Source organism: Salarias fasciatus, chromosome 18 (genome assembly GCF_902148845.1).
Source record: "Salarias fasciatus chromosome 18, fSalaFa1.1, whole genome shotgun sequence".
In the NCBI taxonomy this organism is placed as follows: domain Eukaryota; kingdom Metazoa; phylum Chordata; class Actinopteri; order Blenniiformes; family Blenniidae; genus Salarias; species Salarias fasciatus.
This window is the reverse complement of record NC_043762.1, coordinates 6141575-6166013: the sequence shown is the minus strand read 5'-3', so window position 1 is coordinate 6166013 and position 24439 is coordinate 6141575. Positions and strand designations below refer to the sequence as shown.

At 47.0% G+C, this 24439-nt stretch overlaps 3 protein-coding genes across 3 annotated transcripts; 2 read left to right on the top strand and 1 right to left on the bottom strand.

Annotated features, from left to right (window-relative positions):
- Positions 1 to 771: 771 nt before the first annotated feature.
- LOC115405232 (ankyrin repeat domain-containing protein 13C-like) lies at positions 772 to 7179 on the top strand. Its single transcript, XM_030114741.1, has 13 exons — positions 772 to 1555; positions 2434 to 2475; positions 2874 to 2978; positions 3974 to 4059; positions 4256 to 4301; positions 4401 to 4467; positions 4608 to 4752; positions 4818 to 4949; positions 5039 to 5200; positions 5284 to 5363; positions 5470 to 5568; positions 5683 to 5783; positions 6080 to 7179. The coding sequence occupies exons 1-13, from the start codon at positions 1198 to 1200 to the stop codon at positions 6208 to 6210; spliced, it is 1554 nt and encodes a 517-aa protein (XP_029970601.1). The 5' UTR covers positions 772 to 1197; the 3' UTR covers positions 6211 to 7179.
- An 878-nt stretch (positions 7180 to 8057) lies between these two features.
- LOC115405969 (RING finger protein 11-like) lies at positions 8058 to 11104 on the top strand. The gene is made up of 3 exons (XM_030115794.1): positions 8058 to 8740; positions 9050 to 9219; positions 9496 to 11104. The coding sequence occupies exons 1-3, from the start codon at positions 8624 to 8626 to the stop codon at positions 9665 to 9667; spliced, it is 459 nt and encodes a 152-aa protein (XP_029971654.1). The 5' UTR covers positions 8058 to 8623; the 3' UTR covers positions 9668 to 11104.
- Positions 11105 to 15578: 4474 nt separating this feature from the next.
- Positions 15579 to 21085, bottom strand: rpe65a (retinoid isomerohydrolase RPE65 a). The gene is made up of 14 exons (XM_030115628.1): positions 21068 to 21085; positions 19124 to 19206; positions 18896 to 19046; positions 18558 to 18665; positions 18324 to 18465; positions 18103 to 18250; positions 17645 to 17726; positions 17422 to 17554; positions 16793 to 16932; positions 16573 to 16702; positions 16366 to 16480; positions 16016 to 16110; positions 15800 to 15911; positions 15579 to 15724 (listed from the first exon to the last, which is right to left on the bottom strand). Exons 1-14 carry the CDS (start codon positions 21076 to 21078, stop codon positions 15579 to 15581), a joined length of 1596 nt encoding a protein of 531 aa, XP_029971488.1. The 5' UTR covers positions 21079 to 21085.
- Between the last annotated feature and the right edge of the window lie 3354 nt (positions 21086 to 24439).

Sequence of the window (24439 nt, the reverse complement as noted above, 5' to 3'; positions counted from 1 at the left end):
GCATCAAAGCATTGACTGTTCAGGAGTGGAGCCCTGCATGTGTAAGCAGGGAAGAACTGTGCTCGCTCGCTGTGGTCTGGAGCGAGCACTGCCTCTTCCTGTAATGTATCACAAACAGTCAGATCACCTTCCCCGTTCTGCCAATAAATATAATCAATATTCAATGTAATCCATGTCACTAGTCTCTGTATGTGAGCCTTGGTGGAAAAAAACACACCCCTGGTTCATGGTGAACTCGAGCTGAGTTAAAATGTTTTATGATGTACAAACTAAATACATCTAACAATGATGAAAGCATTTTGCCACCCGAAATCTTCTGCTGCTCACAGACTATGGCAGGCCTTCCTGCAGCAATGTGGTGTTCTCTGATGCTGGGGATGGTTGTTGAAAAACTGATTTTGATGGAGTTGAAGTCGACATATCCCTCTTTTCTGAGCTAGATGTCTGAAATGACCTCAGTCAAACAAATGCAAAGACTCGGGTTCATGAGGAGAGGCTCAATCAATGTTACATGAAGTATTAAACTAGAATACGGCAAGAAGAGGTGTATTTTACATTCTTGTTTTCGTATTTTTTGTTTGTTTCAACAAGAGAACACGTTTATCTTTAAAAAAAAAAAGATTAAAAACGACGCCCTCCCACCCACTGGTGGCGCTGTTCCTGTAAAGACACCTTTGAATTTCCAGCGGTGCAGAAGAAGCAGCAGCAGCAGAACGGGAATTTGGCGCCATGTTCTCGCGAGACCTCTGCAATGCTAGGCTGCTAACGAGATGCTAGCTGTCCGTCCTCCGCTCGGACTTTAACCGCAGCACGGAGCTCTCGGCTCGGCTTGAAAACGACGCCCCGGGCGGCTGCTGCTGGAGGAACCACCATGTAGCCGCTCCTCGTCTGCTCCCTCTCCCCTCCGCGTGTCGACTCGCTGTCCGTCTTTTCCCTCTTATGCGCGGTTTTAATTTGTGTTGTGCTCGCCGCGCCCACCACATTCATTTTTAATTGAGGGCTAGTTAGCCGGAAGCTAGCGCGGGCTGAGCCGGCGGCAGGTGGAATCAAAGAGCTCCAGAAAGAGCCGAGGAAAGACGACAGCCGGGATTAAACATCGCGCCGCGACGGGAAATCGGCGGGATATCGTCTGCAGTCCCGGGCTGAATCCGCCCCTCTTCTCCGGCAGCAGCGGCTGAGGACGAGCGGCGGAGCATCATGACAGGTGAGAAGATCCGCACCGCGAGGAAGGACCACAACAAGCCCAACAAGAACGACGACATCCTGGACACGTACGAGGACGCGTCCGCCGGCACCCTCCCCAACGGCACCGGGCTCCACCTCCGGTCCAACCGGGCGTTCCAGAGGACGGCCCGGACGCAGCAGCAGCTCAACAGCATCAACGGGAATCCGCCGGCGGGCTCGGTGCTGAGCGACGACAACCGGAATCCCATCATCCTGAGCGGGCCCGACCAGACCGGCCACTTCCCCGTGCACGAGTGCGTGTTCCGCGGCGACGTCCGGAGGCTGTCCTCCCTCATCAGGACCCACAGCATCTCCCAGAAGGACGTGCACGGTGAGGCGGACTGAGCAGATCCGGTTCATCTTCAAACCTGATTCTCTTGTTTCTTCACTTCAGTTCTTCTCAGTGTCTTTAACGTCTTCTCGTTTATTTCTGTTGATTAGTAATAACTTAATATCACCCAATTAATAGAAAGTCCAGTATTTTATCTAAATGTTTTTTATACTGCAATCAACATTTCGACTTTAATCCTAAAGTTTATTTTACCAATTTAAAATTTTAAAAACTAAATTTTAAACCTTCACACTTTAAAGTCTATTTTAGACGTTTCATCTTGAACATAAGATTCATTTTTGTTAATCTCAATATTTTTCATTTAACTGGTGAATTAATTTAGTTTTTTTTAGTCATTAATTTTGAGATTTCCTCCCTTTCCATTCAAAATTCTGACATTTTTCCCTTTTTCAACAGAGCTTGTTTTTTAATAAGATAATTTAGTATTATGGCGCTGTTTTTAATCTCAACTTAATTTTTTAATCTCAGATTTAGACATTTTAACACTGCCATTCTTGTTAATTTCAACATTTCATCTTCATGAATTTAATTCATTTTAATCCTTAAATTTCAGCGTTGCGGACTTTAGTTTTAAATCTGAAATTTTAATCCGTTTCATCTATAAACTCTGTCTGATCTTTATATTTAATAATGAACTGTGTGTCTCAAATATCTCAACTTTAATCTCAACTTTCCAGTTTTTAATCAAATCAGTTTCACTATCGATTTAATTTTAATCTGAATATTTCCAGTTTGGAAACTTATTGTCTGCAGATTGTGTTCTTCCTTTTATTTTTCGAAGCTTCATGTATTTCTCGTTCCTCTGTCCACACAGACCTGTGAAACCCTCTTAAGTGTTTTTTTTTTTCTTCCTCCAGGTAACACACCTCTCCACCTGGCTGTGATGCTGGGCCACAAAGGTAATCCCAGTGAAAAGCCTGATTTTTAACCCTTCAAAACCTGCTGTGACGAGGATTCAATAAAGAAATGTGACGTGTTGCTGCCAATAAGACACAGAGCAAAAATTCCATAAACAGAAAACAGGCTGGAAAACATCTATATCCTAGTTACCTAGTAACTAGTTAACCAGTTACCATTGATAACTGAGACTTTAGAGAGCGGAGACTTGTTCCTAAACCATTAGAAATCAGTGATTTCATGATAAAAGCCTGTTTCAGTGACCAGAACCGCAGCGCCGCTGTCCGGTAACCACGGTCGGCGTTCTCGCCCTCCGCTGTCAGATGAAGCCATAAGGCGACCTCTGGGCCCACGGCGGTCGCGTCTGACCGTGTCGGTGTCGTCTCTGTCACCCTCCCAGAGTGCGCGCTGCTGCTGCTGGCCCACAATGCACCTGTGAAGATCAAGAACGCCCAAGGATGGAGCCCTCTGGCCGAGGCCATCAGCTACGGAGACCGGCAGATGAGTGAGTGTTCGCCCTGCTTCGTGCGTGCGCGCGCGTGATCCTGTTGTTTGTGTTCTCCATCGTTAAAGTTGCACTAAGTAAGAAATTTTCTACAAAAACAATCAAAATCCTTCCCACGTTTCACCTGTCATTGAAGAAAGACGAGGTTTTTCGAAGCGTTGTGATCGTGAAACCTGACACCTGATGCAACGTCACTGGGAGGGTTGTTGTCATGGAAACGGGAGCTGAGTGTTGCTTCTTCCAGAATATTCTGGTGATTTATTACAAACTCGTTGAATGTTTTTGAACTTTACTCTCCTGTAAAAACAAATTAGACATTTGAGCTTCCTGGATGTGGATTGTTTTATGCCTTTTACCTGTTTATAGCTGTCCTTGAGGCCCCGCCCCTTTAAGCTGGCTGTTAAAGGGCCGGTGTGTGTGTGTGTGTGTGTCGGTTGGAGCGCGTCCCACAGCTGGGAGGTGGATTTGTGTGTGACGGTGCAGATGTGCTGGAGAGCAGCCGGAGTGTGAGCTTAGCGCAGGACGCTCTGAGCCGCTGGGACATGTGACGTCCTGCAGCGCTAAATCCTCCAGCCGTGTGTGTGTGTCTGTGTGTGTGTGTGTGTGTGTGTGTGTGTGTCTGTGTGTGTGTGTGTGTCTGTGTGTGTGTGTGTGTGTGTCTGTGTCTGTGTGTCTGTGTCTGTGTCTGTGTGTGAGAACTCCCAGCATTCTCCTCTCCTCTGCCCTGAGATGGAGGCAGTGCGGCCGACCGGGAGTGGTGACCCTCAGAAGGTCACCTCGGAGGAGTGTGTTGATGGCCATCCTCTGCCGTCGTTAGAACACACACACACACACCTGACTGCAGCTCTATCATGCTATCAAATGGGAAATTCTATTCCCGTTTGATAGCATGATAGAGCTGCAGTCAGGTGTGTGTGCGTGCGTGCGTGTGTTCCTGAGTCCAGCGTCAGTCCCAGCCGTGTCCTCAGTGTCTCCGTCTCGTCTGTCCCCCTCAGTCACCGCCATCCTGCGCAAGTTGAAGCAGCAGTCGAGGGAGAGCGTGGAGGACAAGAGGCCCAAACTGCTGAAGGCTCTGAGGGAGGTGAGGCTCCACGCTCCAGGCCTTCCTCCTCCTCCTCCTCCTCCTCCTCCTCCTCCTCCTCCTCCTCCTCCTCCTCCTCCTCCTCCTCCTCCTCCTCCTCCTCCTCCTCCTCCTCCTCCTCCTCCTCCTCCTCCTCCTCCTCCTCCTCCTCCTCCTCCTCCTCCTCCCTCACTCCTGTCTGTCTGTCTGTCTGCAGCTCGGGGACTTTTATCTGGAGTTCCACTGGGACTTCCAGAGCTGGGGTGAGTCTCACCTGGAGCACACAGCTACACACACACACACACACACACACATCAGTGCGAGACGGTGTGCAAGCCTGTGTGTGTGCGCGTGTGTTTCAGTGCCTTTGCTGTCCCGGATGCTGCCGTCTGACGCCTGTAAGATCTACAAGCAGGGCATCAACATCAGGTGAGACACGAGGATCCAGGACGGCTGAATTCAGGGCAGCGACCTTTTTTTTTTTTTTTTTTTTTTTCTTCTTTTTTAGAAATGAAAGTGGGACATGACCGTTAGGGACTCTCTCTCTCTGCCTCTCTCTCTCTCTCCAGACTCGACACCACCCTCATAGACTTCACTGACATGAAGTGTCAGCGCGGAGACCTCAGCTTCATCTTTAACGGCGACGCCGCTCCCTCCCAGTCCTTCGTGGTCCTGGACAACGAAGCCAAAGTGTACCAAAGAATACACCACGAGGTGAGCCGGCGGCTCGGCCCGGTCCGCCGTCCGGCCGTCCCACCTGACTGCGACTGTGTCCTCAGGAGTCGGAGATGGAGACGGAGGAGGAGGTGGACATCCTGATGAGCAGCGACGTCTACTCCGCCACGCTGTCCACCAAGTCCATCACCTTCTCCCGCAGTCAGATCGGCTGGCTCTTCAGAGAGGACAAAACCGTAAGGCTGGCCTGCAGCTCAGAAAACACCGTCTGAACGTCCCCAAACACACTGAAAGACCAGCAGAGACACTCGTCTCCCTCCTGTAGGAGCGGGTGGGCAGCTTCCTGGCCGACTTCTACGCGGTGAACGGCCTGGTGCTGGAGTCCAGGAAGCGGCGGGAGCACCTGAGCGAGGAGGACATCCTGAGGAACAAAGCCATCATGGAGAGCCTGAGCAAAGGAGGAGGGATCACCGAGCAGAGCTTCGAGGTGAGAGTCCGTCAGCGTGGGGAGCCTTCATCTCTGCGCTTCTCTTCCTCCTCCTCATCCTCCTCTTCCTCCTCCTCCTCCAGCCGGTCAGGAGACAGTCGCTCTCCGCTCCGGCTCCAAACACCATCTCCTGGGAGGAGTACATCACTGCAGAGCACGGAAAGTAAGAGTCCCGTCAGCAGCTCCAGGAGGAGCCCAATCCTGCAGTGTGTGTGAAATATATCTGTGTGTGTGTGTGTGTGTGTGTGTGTGTGTGTGTGTGTGTGTAGGCCGCCTCACCTCGGCAGAGAGCTGCTCTGCAAGGAGAGCAAGAAGAACTTCAAAGCCACGGTGGCCATGAGCCAAGACTTCCCTCTGGGCATCGAGTCGTAAGTGTTTCCAGTGTGTGTGTGTGTGTGTGTGTGTGTGTGTGTGTGTGAGAAGCGACGAGGTGAACGTCCCCGCCTGTCCCCCCCCCCCCCCCCCCCCCCCCCCCCCCCCAGGCTGCTGAACGTCCTGGAAGTCATCGCCCCCTTCAAACACTTCAACAAGCTGAGGGAGTTCGTCCAGATGAAGCTGCCTCCGGGTTTCCCCGTCAAACTGGGTACGTGGCCGAACGTCCGCGGCGCCGCAGCTACGTCCACACAGCCAGGAACAACGCTGTAAAAAGTGCTGCACAATCTTCCACCTGGTCGAAGATTGTGCAGCACTTTTTACAGCGTTGTGACTGGATGTAGAAACACTGCCAGAGCTCGCCATTACCTTTTTACAGTGTTTCTCCTGTGAATTCAAATCATCTGCACACTGTGAAAAGTGAAAGTACCCTGATTTTTGACGTGTTTTTTTTTTTTTTTTGTGTGTGGACCGTCCCCTGTCCCCCGTCGCCCATCCCCCCCGCAGACATCCCCGTCTTCCCCACCATCACGGCCACCGTCACCTTCCAGGAGTTCCGCTACGACGACTTCGACCAGTCCATCTTCTTCATCCCGGGGGAGTACAAGGAGGACCCCAGCCGCTTCCCCGACCTCTGACCTGGGGGGCTTGTAAAATATTGGAACGCGTCCGGCGGCAGCGGCGGCGTGAGGAGGAGGATCCCGACAGCGAGACGGACGGAGAGCCGCAGAAACAAAAAAACACCAGACTCTCATTTCCCGTCTGCAACAAAACTACACAAAAAAAAAAGAGTTTTCTGCTCAAGAGGAAGGAAAAACAGCAAAGTTAGATTTAATCCACTTTCCTGTCTTTTAAAAACAGAGTTGATTTTATTTGTTTTTAAACCTGAAATAGCTCAATCTAACAACATCAGGATCTGAACAAAGGAATATTTTCTGAGCTCTGGTAGTTTTACTCATTTCACGTTTTCACTGAAGGTCCCAGCAGTGAGAGGAGGGGCTCAAACACTTTCTTTTTGGTGTATTTTTCCCTTTTTGTGCAGAATTTCTGAGGTTTTTTTTTTTTTTTGTGCAGACGGGAAATGGAACCCGTCGAAGACGAACGCTAAGCCGGGAGATTCAGCTGCTGCTGCTCTACTGTGAACACTGAGAACTCTTCCTCATCTTCATCACCCCCCCCCCCCCCCCCCACCCCCACCCCCACCCTCCTCATCCTCCTGCACCGACGCCGTCACCTGTAAATACTCTGGCGTCGTCCTGAACAAAGGCGAACCGCGAATATATCCTCGACCCCGAGCTTAACCCTCTTTCTATCTTATATTCCAGATATCTATGAATATATCTATTAACTCCTCGGAGTAACACTGTGTAGCAATACGTCTCCAGTCCTTCTGAATGTCCTCCAGCGGCCTCGCTGGCGTTACCTCTGTGTGAGCGGGTACGAGAGCACGGGGGGGGGGGGGGGGCGTCGGGTAAACCGTTCAACACTAACCACACCCGAGAGCACCTCTGAGCGCCGGGGCCGACCCATCCAGCTTCAGCTGACCTGTACCGCAACCATGACCTACTTCACTTCCCTTTAAATAAAACACCAGCATCCTGTTTCAACGCACTGTGTGCTCGTGTCGTGGAACCGCAGCAGAACGCAGGAGAACCGGGTCGCGTTGCGCTCAAATAGCTGTAAAAATAGGAAAGAGAAGCCAAATATGTCACAAAACAGAGCAGAAATAAGATACTAGAGGCAGAATCTAGATATAGCGCAGCTGGAGTTTAAAAAATAAATGAAACAATCTGAAATGTGCCTCAGTCCACAGCGGTGTGTCCTGGATGAGCAGCGTGTGAAACAACAGACGCTGAGAAATGTTCAGTATGCTGTCCGCTGCTGCTCCGAATAATCAAACACGTCCTGCTTTATCTCCCTGCTGAGGAGTTCCCGAGCCACAGTTTGAGAAACGGTGATCTCAGCTGGCCGGCTGAGCAGACTGCAGTCTGCAGCTTCGCCGCTGGATGGCAGCAGAGGTTCAACTACAGGAGGAAGAAGAGAACAGCCTTGTTTTCCTTTGACAGGATTTCTGCAGCAGTTAAAAATCATTTCACCTTCTTGTTGACGAAATTTCGTTGTTTTTTTTTTGGGGGGGGGGGGCAGAACAGGGGGCTTTTTTGTTTTGTTTTCAACAATGATACATTTAAGTTGACATTGGAAAAAAATATTTTAAAATATTTAGATCTACTGTGTGGACGGCGGAGCTAAACGTTTTAAAGAGATTACAGGAGATTAATTCAAGGTAGTTGAAGTACATTTCCTCCCGGTTATTATCTTATGTGGGTTTCATAGACGTTAGTATCAGATTTTTAATAGAACTATCATGATTCGGATTGTAACGTTTGTGTTTATTATAAAGAAGGTGGGACTTTGTGTGGTTACGTCATTCTCACTGTCCAATCGGTGCGCTGGCTGAGGCCTACGTCACATCCAGACTCCCGTCCTCCGGAGGAAGAAGCAACGACCAAAGCGGAGCAGCGAGGACTTTAACCGCGTTTTACCCTCGTTTCCCGGAGGAAAGGCGGCCGTGTGTCCGCCTGCAGAGCGGGAGAGGACTCGGGGTCCCGGCCAGAGCCGCTGCCGAGCCACAAACCCCGGACTGAGTGCGGAACTGGGACCGGAAGTTAGCTGTGCTTAGCTCGGCTGTTCGCTGGAGTTCTTTGTTGTTGTTGTGACGAACTGAGGAGGATCAGGGAGGATCCAGGAGGTCTGGGGAGAAACCAGGAGGTTTGAGGGGGATCCAGGAGGAACCAGAAGGAACCAGAAGGATCCAGGAGGTCTAAGGAGGCTAAAGGAGATCCGAGGAGAAACCAGGAGGACTTAGGAGTTCTGGGGAGGAACCAAGAGGATCCAGAAGGTCTGAGGGGGATCCTGGAGGTCTGAACCAGAAGATCTGAGGAGGATCCAGTAGATCCCCAGCCAGCCTCCAGCAGGAAGGTCTTGCTGGTCATGTTGAGTCCTCCTCACTGAGTCCCAGTAACGATCCAGGACGTCGGAGACCTCAGAGACATGGGAAACTGTCTCAAGTCCCCCACCTCGGACGACATCTCTCTGCTCCACGAGTCCCAGTCGGACCGGGCCAGCTTCTCCACAGACCCGGACCTGGAGCCCCCCCCTCCCTACCAGGTCAGACCCCCAGCAGCCCAACACCCCCCCCAACCTGAAAGTCCAGACCTAGATCCTGCCTGGTTACTGTGAGGGGAGCTTCTGATTGGCTCCAGCTGGTGATTTTATTGTAAACATACTGAGGTTTTTACAGGCTGTGATAATGTAGATTATTATTACATAATACATATTATAGGGGTAATAATGTAGATTATACATGAATAAATAAAGCAATGTTTGCTGGTTTGACCCGATTAGAGCCTCCTGCAGGCCAGGTTTGGCCCACAGGCCTCATGTTTGACACACCTGTGTGTGTATGTGTGTGTGCAGGAGCAGGCTCACATGCCGCTGTACCACCCGACGCCCAGCCAGGCCCGCCTGGCCACCCAGCTGACGGAGGAGGAGCAGATCCGCATCGCCCAGCGCATCGGCCTGATCCAGCACCTCCCCCGCGGCGTCTACGACGGCGGGCCGGACGGCTCGGAGAAGAAGATCCGAGAGTGAGCAGCCTCTGTTCTCACCTGAAGGCCGGTCTGACGCCCAGCGGCATTTCAGGAGTTAGTCCTGGAGGTTCTCTCTGGGGGGGGAAAGCGGGGCAGCTGGTGTGAAAAGTTTCAGATTATCTCAGAATATCACATTGTGAATGGTTTAAAAGGAGAACATAACCTTAACTCTAGTCCCCTGTGGTTCTAGTCCCCCCTGGTTCTAGTCCCCCCCCCCGGTTCTAGTCCCCCTGGTTCTGGGTGATGAGCTGAAGCTGATCTTCTCTCCTGCAGGTGTGTGATCTGCATGCTGGACTTTGTGTACGGCGACCCGATCCGGTTCCTGCCCTGTATGCACATCTACCACCTGGACTGTATAGACGACTGGCTGATGAGGTCCTTCACCTGCCCGTCCTGCATGGAGCCCGTGGACGCCGCCCTGCTGTCCACCTACGAGACCAACTGAGCGCCCGGCGAGAAGCGTGGCCCCGCCCCGCCCCGCCCCGCCCCGCCGGCGCTGCTCCTTCAGCAGGACTCTTGGGTTTGATTCCCTCCCGAGCCGGGCTCGGTGGACCGATCGGGCGGCGGTCTGAGGTTTCCTCGCTCCCTGAACAGAAACCCGCCGCTCTCTGCGGCTCTTCCTTCTCTTCTCTCGCGCCTCTGCTGAAAAGGATCGTTTGACCTGTTAGAGGAGAGCGGCTCGCTTCAGGGTCTGAACTCTGACCTCGCCTGGTGTTTGCTCTGTCGGTGTGGCTGAAGGGGATCCTGGAGGGTTTTTCTCACCGGGAAGGTTGATCAGGCGTCTGGGGTTTATTCACTGCTACACTAAAAGAAAAAAATGAAAAATGGCTGAATGTTACTTAAAAACAGCCATTTGATGCGACGCTTTCCTCCAAAAGAAGGTTTACCTGAAACAAACAGGTTGAAAAAAGATGGACGAATGAAATCAAACAAAAACAATCAAATTAAAATAGATTTAAAACGAATATCTACTAAACAGTAAAAAGCCAACGAGTGAACCATGTGGAACTCCGTCTGTCTGCGGCCTGGAAACGTTTTTCCACTTCTAAGCTTTGAAAACTGAAGTCATGTTTTGCTGTTTTCAAATTCCATGAAGTAGTTCTGCACAGAGCAGTCCGTCCACACTAGAGGTGTCAACGTTTACGTTTTCTCCTCGTGTAACCGGCAGTTCTAACCAGCGTGTAACCGCTTACACGTGACGTCAGAGTTTTGGAATCTTTTCCTGTGGCAGTTGTGCTGAATGACCACTAGAGGGCTCTGTCTCCATTGAAATGCAGTCCTTCATGATCGCATTAAATCAAAGACATTCCAGTAGCTGTCAGACAAAAGGGCCACCATTTCAGATATTAAATTGATATGTTCACTCAGTGTTTTGTCACATCTCTTTGATTTGTCGTATATAAAATCCCCCGTGATAGCTTGTGAACCACTTAACAGTAGCTAGCTAGCTAGCGGTAGCACCAATGCTAGCAGCAGCTTGTTAGGAGGTTTCCATGGCAGCTGGTCTCTGGTTTATCCCGTACCGCTGGTGTAAACCAGCTTTGCCTGACGCAGCCTCCACCCAGCAGTACTTCCAGTTTGTTAGAAAAGCTGCCAGACAGTGCTCTGCTTGTTGTTGTTGGCTGCCATAACGTCGCCGAGTCAACTTGAACGCAGCACTGGCAGTGCCTGTGCTTTTCTCTTTTAAATCAACATAACATCGCGCCACATGTATCTATTGTGTATGTGGGTAACTGCACTAGAGGGAGCATTTAGTAAGCTAATGTTATTATCTGAAGCTTTCATAGAACATCATCACCCCAAAAAACATTATATATAGGTAAAAAAAAAGAACGAAGAGGAGGAGGAAAATGAGGTGTACACGGTTATTGAGTTTCCTAAACGGATGTGATTTATTATCCGTGTACACGTTTAGATGTGTAGACGTTGACACCCCTAGTCCACACCATGAAAAATTTAGAAAAACTGGGGTAACACTTTATTTGAAGCCCCCCTGTATAACACATAAGTACATTTATAAAGCATTATAATACAATTATAACACGTGTAGCTATAGTTATAAACATTCATACATGATCACAATGCCAGGACCTAACCCTGACCCTATGCTGTATAGTGCTGTATAGTGAGTTATAAAGCATTGTGATCATGTATGAGTGTTTATAACTACTTAGTGTGTTATACTGGGTGCTTAAATTAAAGTGTTACCAAAACTTGTTAAAAGTCCTTTTTTCAAAACTGATAAACACCATTAAGTGAAATATCAGATTAACTCTGGACATACAATTTTTTTTTATCTGGGCGTCAACTGCTTTATTCAAACATTAATGGGCCGACAACGGATCCCTGAGGAACTCCATCTGGGGGGAAAAAGCCTGAAATTAGCATTTTTCTGTCAGTGTTCCTTTATATAAAAACGTTTAACTCGTTAAATAACGTGAAAAACATCAAAACCTTCTTGCAATAAAAATGTTTTAAGATTTTAAGAAGTCTTAAAACATTAAAAACATGGGCACCCCATCAGCCTGTCCTGGATGTGAGGAAATGGTAACAACGTTCTATTAATGAAGCTAATGTTGCTAAGCGAAGCCCCCAGAGTGTGTGACCCCCCACCCCCGCCCAAGAGAGGGAAAACCACCCACAGTGTTCACGTATGTTCCAGACATGAAGCGTGTTGGCAGTGCATGAGCAGGAACGCACACACACACACACACACACACACATACACATTCACACGTGGAGATTTGCACTTTACTTAAAGGACTTTATCTAAAGCAGTATATTAATATATGTACCCTGTAACCTTGCACTATCCACACTTCCTGTTTCCTCTGGGCCGACGGTGCTTCAAGTCTGGCGACCGTCACGAGTTTGATTCCCGCCGTCTGGAGAAGGTCTGTCGGTTTATAACCCGAGACAATAAAATGTAATTTTTTTTTTTTTAATCAGGAAAATTCAAATCTTCTGTGTTTGAGCATAAATTGGATTTCAAAATAAAATAATTCAGATTTCAGGTCAAAATTTCTTGTTGAAAAATGAAGAGTAAGTTTTTTTTCATAGAAATTACAAAAATTAGTGAAGAAAGATTAAATTAATTTTAGAGGAACTCCAAAAGGTTGTTTTTGATTGTAGTTTGGAAATATTTCATCTGGCTGAAGAAGCCTTTTTAATATCCAGCCGTCATGAATTGACATGAAAGAAAGTTTCATTTTTCCCAAAAATGTTCAAACTGTTTTTTTTTCTGTCTTGAATTCCACATCTTCCATCAGTAAATGAGTTAAACTTTTCTCTTTTTTAAATTATTTGACAACAAATCTTAAAATCTTTTCAGATTTTGAATCGGCTTTTCAAAATAAAGTCAACATGTTGAACAGGAAGAACACAACCTTTTGGGCCAGAATTTAAATTTTGTAAATGAGTGAAACTGATGCCGATGGAAATGGAAGCCTGAGCTGTGTGTTTGTGACCTTTGACCTTCGTCTCCTCGTGCTTTCCTGTTTCCTCTGCTGGATTTTCTCCTTTTCTCCTCTGGTGACGGTGTAAACGTGTCGGACTGGGTTTGTTCATCTCTCCTGTAATCTGTCGCTCCTTCGGGATTTCCCAGAGGACGAGTCGCCTCGTGTACAAACAACAACAAAAAAATCAAATAAAAGAGGAGAAACGTGTGGAAAACGAGTCATTTTTTTTCCCTCAATTTCAATGTTTTCTTTCACTTCTGAGTTTTTTTTTTCCGTCACAAACAAAATAAATGGAAACAACAAAATGACGACAGAAAAAACTCAGGATAATTCATACACGAACACACAAACTAGTTGTTTTATTCTTTCGGGTAAATGGTGTTTTCATGCAGGTAAGAACTAATAATCTAGTGTTTCATATAAAGTCATCTTTTGTTTAGACGTGTCTTCTACTGAAGATTTTTTTCCCACTTTACCAATTACATACTTGAATTCTGTTAAAGTTTAATTGATGAAGTGATCCCCAGCCACCGGCATTTGGTATCTGCCGCAAAGAGAGAATAAAAGACTTTATTTTGAAAAATAAATTTTGAATTTCTGTTAATCGGTATTGACTTATTTTGAAAAGCACTTCACTACTGCGCCGCCATTTTTTTATTAATTAATTAATTAATTTATTTATTTTTTAAATGTACCCTCGTTAAGGCGTTATTATCATAGATATCTTATAGAACACTAGACGCCTGATGGCAGAGTCCACGACGTCCGCAGAGGGCGGCCATCTTTGTCCGGGAAAGCTGTCAGAGTTTCTGTGGAACAATGTAAGGTTGGTGATCTGCAGATGTTTATACTATTATTCAACTATTATTTCACTGAAAATTTCTCAACAGAACATCTTAAAGCACTAAAAGGCAATTGCTGTTGTGACTCTGAGTTGTATGAAAATGGATTGATCAAGAGATTCACTCAGTTGCCTTTTATTCGTTTTCTTAATTACGGTATATTGTGACTGTAATTCCATTATTTGACTTCAGACTTTCTGAGCTCCTTTTATTAATTTTTACAAAGCCGAATTCAATATTTTTTAACGATGTGTTTTCTGGTGCACTGTTTCATGTTTAAATAATCTATGGGGGGACTTTATACATTCACAATAGATTTAATAATGTGGAAGGTTACTGTTTAATGTTATATATTAATAAATATTATATAATATATGCAATATAATGAGGTTCATGAGATTTAGTTATTTCTGAAGTTTCAGGTGGGTAAATAGTTGATCTTCAGCCTCCATACAGCCCTGTCACATCTTAAAATATTTTCATACAAAACTAAAAATATGGACATGTGTGGTTTTTCTAAATAAGTCTGCAGTGCTATAAATATATCTCAGTGTAAGGATTTGAACATGGAGCCTAATATGAAGAATATTATGAATATTCAGGATATATATGTATATATATATATACACACACACACACACACACACACATACACATATATATATATATACATATATATATATATATATATATATATATATATATATATATATATATATATATATATATATATATATATATATATATATATATGTATATTTAGGGCATGCCATGCTCATCAGACATATGTCATGTCATTAACAGGGATTTGATGTTTATTACAAGCCAAACCGTTTGAAAATCGGTTGAAATTTGAGCAAGTTGCAGCTTGTTAAACAGTTCATGTCTCATCAACACAATGAGCGAGCGAGATGCCCGTACAGAGATGGCCGACCTCTGCAGACGTCATCATTGGCCAGCAGCGGTGACGAGGCGTCTCGTGTTCTGTAAAGGTCGGGGAGAACAGGCCTGACGACAAATAACCACATTTTTTTCTTTCTTTTCTGACAGCTGCTGTTGTTTTGGAAGTCTTCGCTTTACCGTCTCCCACTGGACCATTCCCAGGGGGAAGTTCCCAGCAGATGGTGAAATGAGGCCTGAATGGTAAAAAACAACCTTCTTTTTCTTTCAGCGTTCAGAGAAACGCCAGACAGAGTTAATACACGAAAAACGTAAGGAGCAGTGAATTCCAGGTTTTCACAAGTAAGCGTCTGATTCTTCAGATTAACAGCTAATCTGCTTTACGCCACTCTGCGGATTTCACAAACCTCTAAATAAAATAATCTCATTCAGTTTGGAAACAGTCGAAATCTGCAAATCGTTCAGGCCTGAAGGGAGGTCAAGCCTCATTTCCTGCAGATAAAGTCTAATTTTTCGAGAATGAGCAGCAGTTTTTAAAGAAAAAACTGTCACGCGTTTTAAGGAATGTTTAAGTTAATTTTACAGTTGAATTTTCATTGTTGTCACAAAGATGTCAAAAAGTTTCAAGAAATGAATAGTTTTCAATCAAACTTTATTCATAAATCAGTTCTAATATTGAAAAGTATAAATATAGAGAATACATTTTTAATGAAAGGTTTAAGTAAAAAGAAAAAACTGTTTTAATAAGAAATGTTTTTATTGTGTTTAATAAATGTGTAAAAAATAAACCTAGATTTTTTTGGCTGTGAAATTTGACTTCATGTTTTTTTAGATTTGAAAAAAAAAATAGACAGCTGAATGTCAAAAAATTATTTTGTTTTCTAATAAACATTTTTCGTGAATCCAGTTTTAAGTAAAACCCTGACATCGCTCAGAGTTGCTGAGTGTTTGTGTGTTTTCACAGTGAAGTTGAAAGTTGAAGAACGTTCAGGTGTGAGAACGTCGGAACGCCGCCAGTCGGTCGCCATGGAGACAGCAGGACGCAGAGCCACACGGTGAGAATTTCTTTATTGAAAAGCTGAGTTGATTCTAAGCTCTGGTTTAATGGCGCCGCTGCGTTTTGGCCCCTCTGGAGGCGTCGGTTGGATTCCGCTCCTCAGGGTTTGTACATGCCGTGGAAGGTGACGGGGATGGTGCACTCCACCTCGGCGCGCGCCACCTCCGACAGGTCTTTGGCGTTGAGGATCAGGAGGTACCCGGGCCTCTGGGAGCCCGGGGCCGCGATGATGGTGAGCAGCACTCCTGTCGGGGGAGGGGCAGACCGGCGTCACGCCACAGACTCCTCACAAGTGGCGGGAAACGGCGGCCGGGACTCACCGTCGTCCTCGTCCGCGCTGTCCGGGTTCTGCACGAAGAGCGGCTCCGACGGGTACGAGTCCGGCTCCTGCCACACCCACGTCTCCTTCGTGCGCACGTTCAGCTTACAGATCTGGAACCACGGCACGGGTCACACACACACATCTGGACACACACACACACACACACACACACACACACACACACACACACACACACACACACACACACGCTCACCCTGTCTGGGATGAAGTGGTTCAGTCCCAGGCCGTAAGCGTACGTGTAGTTTTTCCCTCCAAACCGTTTGTAGTTAATCTGAGGAAACTCAAAAGCTGCAACAACAACAAGAACATCTTCATCATCTTCACCATCATCTTCATCATCCTCATCATCTGAACCATCTTCGTCTCTGGATTCTTCCCTCCTATCAGCGCGGTGGATCTCAGATTGGGATTTTTAGATCCTCAAATCAACTGTTTAAAGGGTGAACCGTGAAGACGGTTGTAACGCCGTGACGTGGCGGAGTGTGGCGCCACGCTGATGGAGTCGGGTGGTGCAGTCTGTCGGGTGTGTGTCGCGGTCGTTACCCTGGCGGGGTCCGGAGAACAGCACCTCGGGCTCCAGCCACACCGTCCCGTCGGCGTGCATGGTGGCGGTGGCGGTGGTGTACGGGAGACTCACCAGGTTCTTCCCCTGCTCCTCCTGCACCCAGAGCAAAGCATGATGGGTAGAATGCTGCAGCAGAGCATCTGGTGGGGGGTGGAGTAGGGGCGGGGTTGATGTGAGGCGCTCACCTTGTGGATGTCCAGTGGAATCACGTAACGGCGCACCTCCGGCTGCGGCGCCATCATGGCCGCCTTCTTCACCTCCTCCCAGTTGGTCCTCAGGTTGGCCAGCCACAGGTAGTTATACACAAACTCGAAGCTAAGAGAGAGAGAGAGAGAGAGCGGAGCGAGTGCCGGCGTGCCCGTGTGGTGCCCCCGTGTGGCGTCCCCGTGTTGGAGTCCCGCTCACCCTTTCCACGAGCAGAGGTCGAACACGATGAAGCCGTCGTCCTCGTACGTGTTGATGTGGTGGAACATGCCGATGGCGGCGCCTTTAAACTTCATATCGATGTACTCTCCGGGGTTCTTCCTGGCGATGTGGAACAGCGTCTGGACACGGAAAAGGAGATCTCAGACAGGAAGCAAAACCCTGAGAGCCTCAGGTCTGCTTCAGGACCCACTTCACGACCCGGATGCCTGGTGAGAGCAGTCAGATCCTGCTGCACACCCGAAACTAAACCTGGCAACACGAATTTTGAAGTTGAAGTCGAACAAAAACTGTGTCACCCTGCTGAACTAGTCGGCCTCAACATGTTCAGTCAGAAACCAGCAGAGACCCTGAAGGCGAAAACAAGTCAAGAACCAGATAGAAGCAAGATTAAAATCAGTAAAGTCTACTGGGGGCAGTAACGTCTACAGACGGGGCATTAATAGTCAACCAGTAGATGAATCTGACTTTAAAGATCCAGACTGATAAATCTATACACCTCTGAAAGTCACATTCGTCCTTTGTAAAGTGATTCATTCCGGAACAGAACACCAGTTCCGAGCAGTGAACCCCGTCCCGGTTCTGGCTCCCAGACGTGTGTGAGGTCTTACTCCCTGGTTCTCGTTGGACTCGAAGCAGTCCATGTAGTTGGATCCGCGGATGCTCCAGGCGCTCAGGAACTTCAGCAGGTTGATCTTCACCGGCGTCTCCACGAAGACGAAGTAGTTCTCCGACATGCCGAAGCTGAGACGGACGGAGAGAGAGAGAGAACGTGACTGAAGTCCTGACCTGGACCACCCGGGACCACACAGGGCCAGGGGAGCTGACACACACCTGTGCACGTATGAGGGCTTGAAGCGCTCGGCGCTGGGAAACTGGACCACCACCTTGGACTTCTCCACGGGGTCCGACTTATCTGAGGAGCAGCCAGACGGGGGTCAGTCTCATCGGTCCCGGGTTATCAGGCATGTGGGCTTCAGTCTGTGGTCCACGTCCTCTCACTCTATTTTCATTTCAGCAGAATTCTGGTATTTATTGAAACTGATATGTTTTCCTGCGGCGCTAAAAGACGAAGATATGAAGAGGCTACGATGTTCGCAGATGTTCAAATCTGGTCTGCTCAGCTGCCAAGAAAACTGAAATAGATTTTTTTTTAAAAGAAAGTGTTTTATCTGCTAATAAGATTGACTGAGTTTCAAATTTGATAAGTTTTGATGAGAAATCAGTAAAAACTGAAGCATTTTTCCAGGTTTAGCTAGCTCCTACTGGCGTGCTGACTGTTAGCGAGGCACCTTTCTGCGTGGGCGGGGTCATGATGATGTTGTAGGCCAGCGACGCCCCTTTGCCCATGCAGTTCCCGATGTTGTACACCGTCCCGTCTTTCTCGATGTGCGGGTGAGCCGTGACGCCGTTGATGTTCACGTAGTTGCAGAAGTCGACCTGCAGGGGGCGTGAAGGCTCTCGGTGAACTCAGACGTTAAGAGCAGCTGGTCAGGGCGGATTAGCGCCGCACCTTCTTCAGCGTCTCCAGGGTGTCGGTGTTGATTTTAGTGACGTAGTTGGTCTCTGTGCAGGCGTAGTAATCCTCTCCGATCGGGTAGACGTTCACCAGGCAGTTGTCCGTCACCTCCACGCCTTTAAAGTACGAGAAAAACCTGCAGACATGGCGAACCAGAGGGAAACCCCGAGGGATCAAACCCTGCTCCACGTCAGCTGGTCTGACGGAGGCTTTGGACCGGGAACCCACCTGGAGAAAATGTTCTTGCAGGGGTCGGGGTAGGCGAAGGTCCCGAACTCGGTGATCACCACACGCTTCTCTGTGATGGCTCGAACGTATGCATCGGTCCGCAGAAACCTGCAGGCCGAGAGGAGAACCACGTCTTCACCGAGACCGATCCAAGATGGAACTCATCAGGTTTACACTTCTGATTCAGGAAAGTTTCACATTCTGAAAACGTGTCTGTTTCCATGGAAACGACGGAAACTCTTGAGAACATGGAGGACAATACACTCTCAACATTAATACTGGGAGTTGAAGCACAGAACGGTCCAGTTCCAGCGAGTGTTCGGGCTCCGTCGTCTTACTTCCTGAAGTAGGTGACTTGACCGTTCTTGAAGTCAAACTTGTGCAAGAGGGCCTGGCCGTCGAAGAGGTGATAGAAGGGTTCATCTCCGACCTCGAAGAGTCCCGGCCCCAGGCGGAGGAGGCTGCCCTTCAGGAACGGAGGAATCCGGCCTGCAGAACCACAGCGGGACGGTGGGAACGTTTCCTGAGCGGTTCTGTCGGTGTGCGAGCGTCGGACGGACGTTTACCTGTGACTGTGGCAGGAAGCGGCTCCACCAGCTCCTCACACGTCTCAAAGATCTTCTTATAGTTGCCGGCCGGGTGCTCGAATCTGTTCAAACACATCTGGCTTGAGAACAACAGAAGACCTGCTCCCCGGTAACTGTTCCCTGTACCCTGTTCCCGGCTCCATGTAACCTCTGGGTCATCCGGTTCGTGGTCAGCGAGTTGGTCCGTGGCTCTCTGAGCTCTCGGGAGTTAATCTGCTGCACGTTCAGAGTCAGAGAAAAGTTTCTGAAAGAGCAGAGAAACTCCTAATCCAGCAGATTAAAGCAGGCTTCTCAGGTTTATGAGTTCAGGTTCATGTTTTGTCTCGGGTTCAGAGAATCAGCTCTCCGGAAGGTTCTCCTCTCCTCTCCGTCCACTGAGAGAGTAAAACTACACATAAAAGGTTCCTCGCTGAAGTCTGAACCTCCCTGAAATGAATCCGGAAAATTCATGTCCAAAACAACCCAGAAGACAAAGTGACGCTCTAGAGCAGACCTGGGTCTGATCCTGCAGCTCTGGATCCTCATGTGGCTCCTCAGCTCCCCTGTAGCGGCTCCCTGAATCTTCACAAATATTGTTCAGAAACATTTTCTTTTCTAAATGTTCATAACTGGAACATAGCTGTCTGTGATTTGATGTTTTAAATTCAGATGGACAGCTGGTTTCACGGCTCCAGATAATATTAATCTGCAGGAAAATCCTGCAAACGGCCTTGTGGTGGTGAAGACTGCAGAGGCCTGGCCTGGTGCTTTCTTTTAAAACTCCTGGGATCTTGGTGAGAGAGTTTGTCCTCACTGCAATGTTCGGACAAATAAAAGCTCAGAGTTTCGGGAACGGTGAGGAACCACAGGCGTCGGTGTGGTTAAAGTGGTCAAGCCTTCATTTTTCAGCGTTTCCCTGCTGTTTCATTTATCTCTGGTTCTCTCCTCTGGTTTGAGAACCCGTCAGTCCACCGAGTCTCATTTGGTAGAACATCAGAGAATCCGGAACCTTCAGACCGTCTCAGCGGCACTGAACCAGGAACCAATTTTCTGCCTCTTTTAAATGTTTTTTCGTGTGGTTGTTGGTGGGTTTTTGTCATCTGTTCACTGGAAAATGACCCTCAGAAGAAAACCCGGATTGAAATCCTAAAAAGCTCCAGAGGTGAACCAGCTGTCGGGCTGTTTTTATGGGCTACAGTGGGGTAGTTTTGGTTGTTGGATTAGTTTTTCTTGGGTCTGTCTTATTTCCTGCCAAACTGAATGCTCAGGTTAGATTTTCTTCTTCTGAATTCCAGTTTATGAATTCAGAGAAATTTTAGATAATTTTCAAGGACAATAAATGAAGAAGCTGACTTTAAATCAGTGCCTGTTTTCTGGGCGGTTCTTATCTTCTTTTTGGATCTTTGACTCTTGTTCATGTAGCTTTTTAACTGGATGACTTTCAGCAGTGTCACTTGATTTTATGATTGTTCTCATCAGGAAAATTTCCAAAGTAAATCCTTCAGAAGTTTTGGATTCCACTCCTTTGAGCAGTTTGGTTCTCGCTGCTTGTTTCAGACAATTTTATACTGAAAAGAGAAACATCTGGACCAACTTACCTGGATCGCTTCAATTGGAAACTCCTGAATGAGTTAAGCTGTTTGAACTTCATCTTTATTTGTTCCAGTATGTGAAACTCATTGAACTTTATTTGAAAGAACTTAATTCGTCCTTATTTTAGTGTTTACAGAATTTCGCGTCAAATTTAAATCTGAATCTGTTCGTCTTGAAGGTGATTTTTTGGTCTTTTCCATTCACTGATTTGAAATCTGAAAATCTGAGAATCAAGTTGAACGTTTTTTTAAACTGGATTCTAGTTTTTTGAGAATATTTGTCTCTTTTTCACATTGTTGAAAAGGTGTGAGAGATGTATGGAGACGTGTGGCATAAAGAGGAGCAACTCACCGGCTCACCATGGTTCCTCCTGGTCTCTGGGTCCTCCTCTGGTTCCTCCTGGTCTCTGGGTCCTCCTCGGCTGGAAGCCTCTCGCCTCCACCCGCCGAGGCTCCGGCCCTTTTATCCGCCCGCTCCTCCTCGACGCCGCGCTCTAAATCTTGCTCCCGACCAATCCGGTCACACGGCCAACAAACAATCCCATTGTGCCAAAGGTCCAGCGCTGGATGGCTCAACGTGGGATTTATGTCGGAGAGAAGGAGCAGCAAGACCCCAGTGTCGCAACAATACATGTGATTTGACTGTTTTACATTCAGAGAGACGCTGAGCCACAGTCAGAGCTCACTTTTTGATTTAGCTCTGGCATCAAAACTTAAAAACAAAGTGAGTCACAGATGATTTGGTTTGGTTCAGTTTCAGTTTGGCTCCTTTAGTGAAAAGGAACCAAACTGATTTCTCTGGTCTTGAGCCTGTTTTAACCTGAACTGACACCGATTTATCTGGATTTAGGTTCAGATGTAGCTCTTGGTGTTCAGCTGATTCTGAGCTTCGGTTTGGAATCAGCTTCTGGTCTCATTACGTTCAGCTGGGTCATATCAGGGCTGGTTTACTCCTGATTTGTCTCCTGGTTTGTCCTCAGTTCAGTTCACTAGTTAACTAGTTCTACTCCGGTTTTAGGTTTCCGTCAAACTGGATTTAAGTTGAGTTTTTTCTAGAATGAATTCAGTCCTCATTTAGACTTTACATCACAGTTCAGTGTTTCATCAGTTTAGCCTGAACCTGACCTCTCACTGAGCTGGATTAGGATCAGTCTTTGACTGGGTTCCACCTGGTTTAAAGGGGTTTTGTCTTCTTCTCTGATTCATTTTCATCTGCTGCCTCCAGAAATGATAAAAAAACCAAACGTCTTTTCTTTAAAAGTCACCTGATGAACAATGACAGCAGAGTTAATCCAGCTGGCCCGTTGTACGTGTCGCTTTTTGTCGATTCTTTGTGTGGATTAAACCTCTGGGATCTGAATGTTGGTTTTGAACTGTTTGTGTTTGTCACGGTAAGCACGAATGGAAAGCTTTTATTTTGACGGGAAACTTTACGGAGCTGAAATGTTTCGGACTGTTTCCACTGGCTTGCCTGTTTTTCCATCATCTTTGAGTGGAGATTTTCTTCTGAACATGTTTCATCTGGTTTCATTTCTGTTTTTAACCCTTTTTTCACTTCATTTGGAGTTTTTCTGACTGGTTCTTGTCCGAATTTGACTGGTGCTTCTATAAGTTCTTAAGCTGATTTCACACTGGCTTTAATTCAGACCTTCATTATTTTCGGGCTCCATTCAGGAAGGAAACTTTTCACACAGAGAACATTCTCCACCCTGAACTTCACTTGTTCTACTTTTACTTTTTCTATCTGTACTTGTGGTGAAGTGAGGTTTGACTTGACCATGTTTTACCTTTTAAAGAGAATATTCCCACTGAATCTGCCTGGCGTCTGTTTTATTTCCCATAAGGAGACATTAATAAAGCGGTTTTCTGAAACGTTTGAGACGTCGGCCTGCTGTTGAACAACAATAAGGGTTTATATTGACTGATATTGCATAATAAGCGTGACACATGATGCTGATTAGATGAATTGTTTGCCGTGAGCGCCTGAACTCGCTTGTCTCAGTGCCACCATAATCCAGGTGAAGGGATTAGAGCCGGAGACAAACGCTGTATTGTTCCCGGCGGAGAAAAAAAACAACAGCAGAAGCAGTTTCATCACCGTCACGCAGGTCAGTGACGTAGCTGGAATAACTGACTGTAACCAGAGGCTCAGTCGAGCCCTGCTGGAGACGCCTCCCTCCAGAACATCACTCAAACTAAAACACACAGCAGACAGGAAGCCTGTCTGAAGAGTTTCCTGTGAGTACATCTGTAGTTTTTCTCAGGTTCCTGCTCAGATTGTTTCTCCAAAATGGAAATTAGAAGAAGAAACCAGATGAGATGAAGCTCAAACATCTGAAATCAGCTCAAAGCAAAACAAGAAATCTTCAAAAATGCTAAGACTGTATTTAGTGTATTTGTTCATAAGGTAGCTATGCTCAGCAGAGCGCAGGTTGGAGCCAGTCCCAGCTTCATATGGGGAGGGCCAGGGAGGGTCCGCTCAGGACACTTCTCCATTCTGTCGCAGGGCCAACACTTATATAGACACACCTCGGGGCAATTTAAATTCACCAGTTAACCCAACAGGCATGTTTTTGGACCGCCAGAGTTCCCGGAGGGAACATGCAAACTTCACCCAGATTGACCCCAGCAAGGATTTGAACCCAGGACCTTGCTGCTGTGAGGCAAGAGCACTAATCACTGTGGAGCACTCAGAGTAATACAACAACAACCAAACAACTGCAAACTGCAATACTGCCCTCTTTTGGAGGCCTTTATGATGATGATGATGATGATGATGATGATGATGATGATGATGATGATGATGATGATGATGATGATTATTATCCTAACACAGCGAATTTAAAAAAAAACATTCAAAGTGCTAAAATGTATGTTTGACATCACATTTATATGAAAGCAGAACGAATCAAATTTATGCTTTTAAACCATTTGTCAAAATGTGTTGTAATAAAATAAAACTTCTCAAATCACTGAATGAAATAAGTGAATAAATAACAGTAGAATAGAGCAGAAACAAATATCTCTTTCAGTGTTTCCCTGTAACGTTAGAATGAAGTATTTTTAATCCGTCTGAGCTGTAATGTCAGTGTTGGTCCACCAGGGGGCGGCTCCGCCCAGTCTCTCAGGTTTCAGCTCACTGAGCTGTTTCTGTCTCTGCAGGTGAATCGATAAAGTTTAATAGGTTTGAATTCATTAATCTGGACTGTTGGTTTTCACAGTTCACATCGTGTTTACTCCTCACGCACCTTCTCTTCATACTTCTGTTTCTGCTCTGAACGTTTCTGTCAGTCCTTCCTGCTCGATGGTTTCCTCTGATGTGGACTTTCCTCCAGACGCCGCCAGGGGGCGTCATGACGGCTCAGGCCTCCTCAGGCCTCATTAACAGGATGAAGGAGCAGAGTTATTGATGAGTATTGACCGCTGACTTGTCCATAGGAAGCAGAAAAACTCACTCTCGTGCTAATGCTAGCTACATGCTTTTAATCTGAAACCCTGGTTTTCATTAAAGCTCTGTCTGTCTGTCTGTCCCTCCATCTGTCCCTCTCTCTGTCCCTCCATCCATCCATCCCTCCATCCCTCCTCAGGTCCACGTGACTCTTTCTTCTCTTCCTCGTCTTTCTTCCTGATATGAAGCTCCAGCAGTCACTTCTGTCCTGACTCCACTTTAGAAGGTCTCTCCTGCTCCAGGTGGACTCCACCCTCCTCCACCCTCCTCCATCTT

Bases quoted from the DNA above. Each gene is read 5' to 3' on its own strand.
- LOC115405969 (XM_030115794.1), top strand. From the start codon at position 8,624: ATGGGAAACTGTCTCAAGTCCCCCACCTCGGACGACATCTCTCTGCTC. The intron at 8,741-9,049 runs GTCAGACCCCCA...GTGTGTGTGCAG, and splicing joins AGCCCCCCCCTCCCTACCAG to GAGCAGGCTCACATGCCGCT. The intron at 9,220-9,495 runs GTGAGCAGCCTC...TCTCTCCTGCAG, and splicing joins TCGGAGAAGAAGATCCGAGA to GTGTGTGATCTGCATGCTGG.
- LOC115405232 (XM_030114741.1), top strand. From the start codon at position 1,198: ATGACAGGTGAGAAGATCCGCACCGCGAGGAAGGACCACAACAAGCCC. The intron at 1,556-2,433 runs GTGAGGCGGACT...TTCTTCCTCCAG, and splicing joins CTCCCAGAAGGACGTGCACG to GTAACACACCTCTCCACCTG. The intron at 4,060-4,255 runs GTGAGGCTCCAC...GTCTGTCTGCAG, and splicing joins TGCTGAAGGCTCTGAGGGAG to CTCGGGGACTTTTATCTGGA.
- rpe65a (XM_030115628.1), bottom strand. The intron at 16,703-16,792 runs GTGAGCGGGACT...TCTCTCTCTTAG, and splicing joins GACCTCTGCTCGTGGAAAGG to CTTCGAGTTTGTGTATAACT. The intron at 16,481-16,572 runs GTGAGCGCCTCA...CTCTGGGTGCAG, and splicing joins TTCCACTGGACATCCACAAG to GAGGAGCAGGGGAAGAACCT.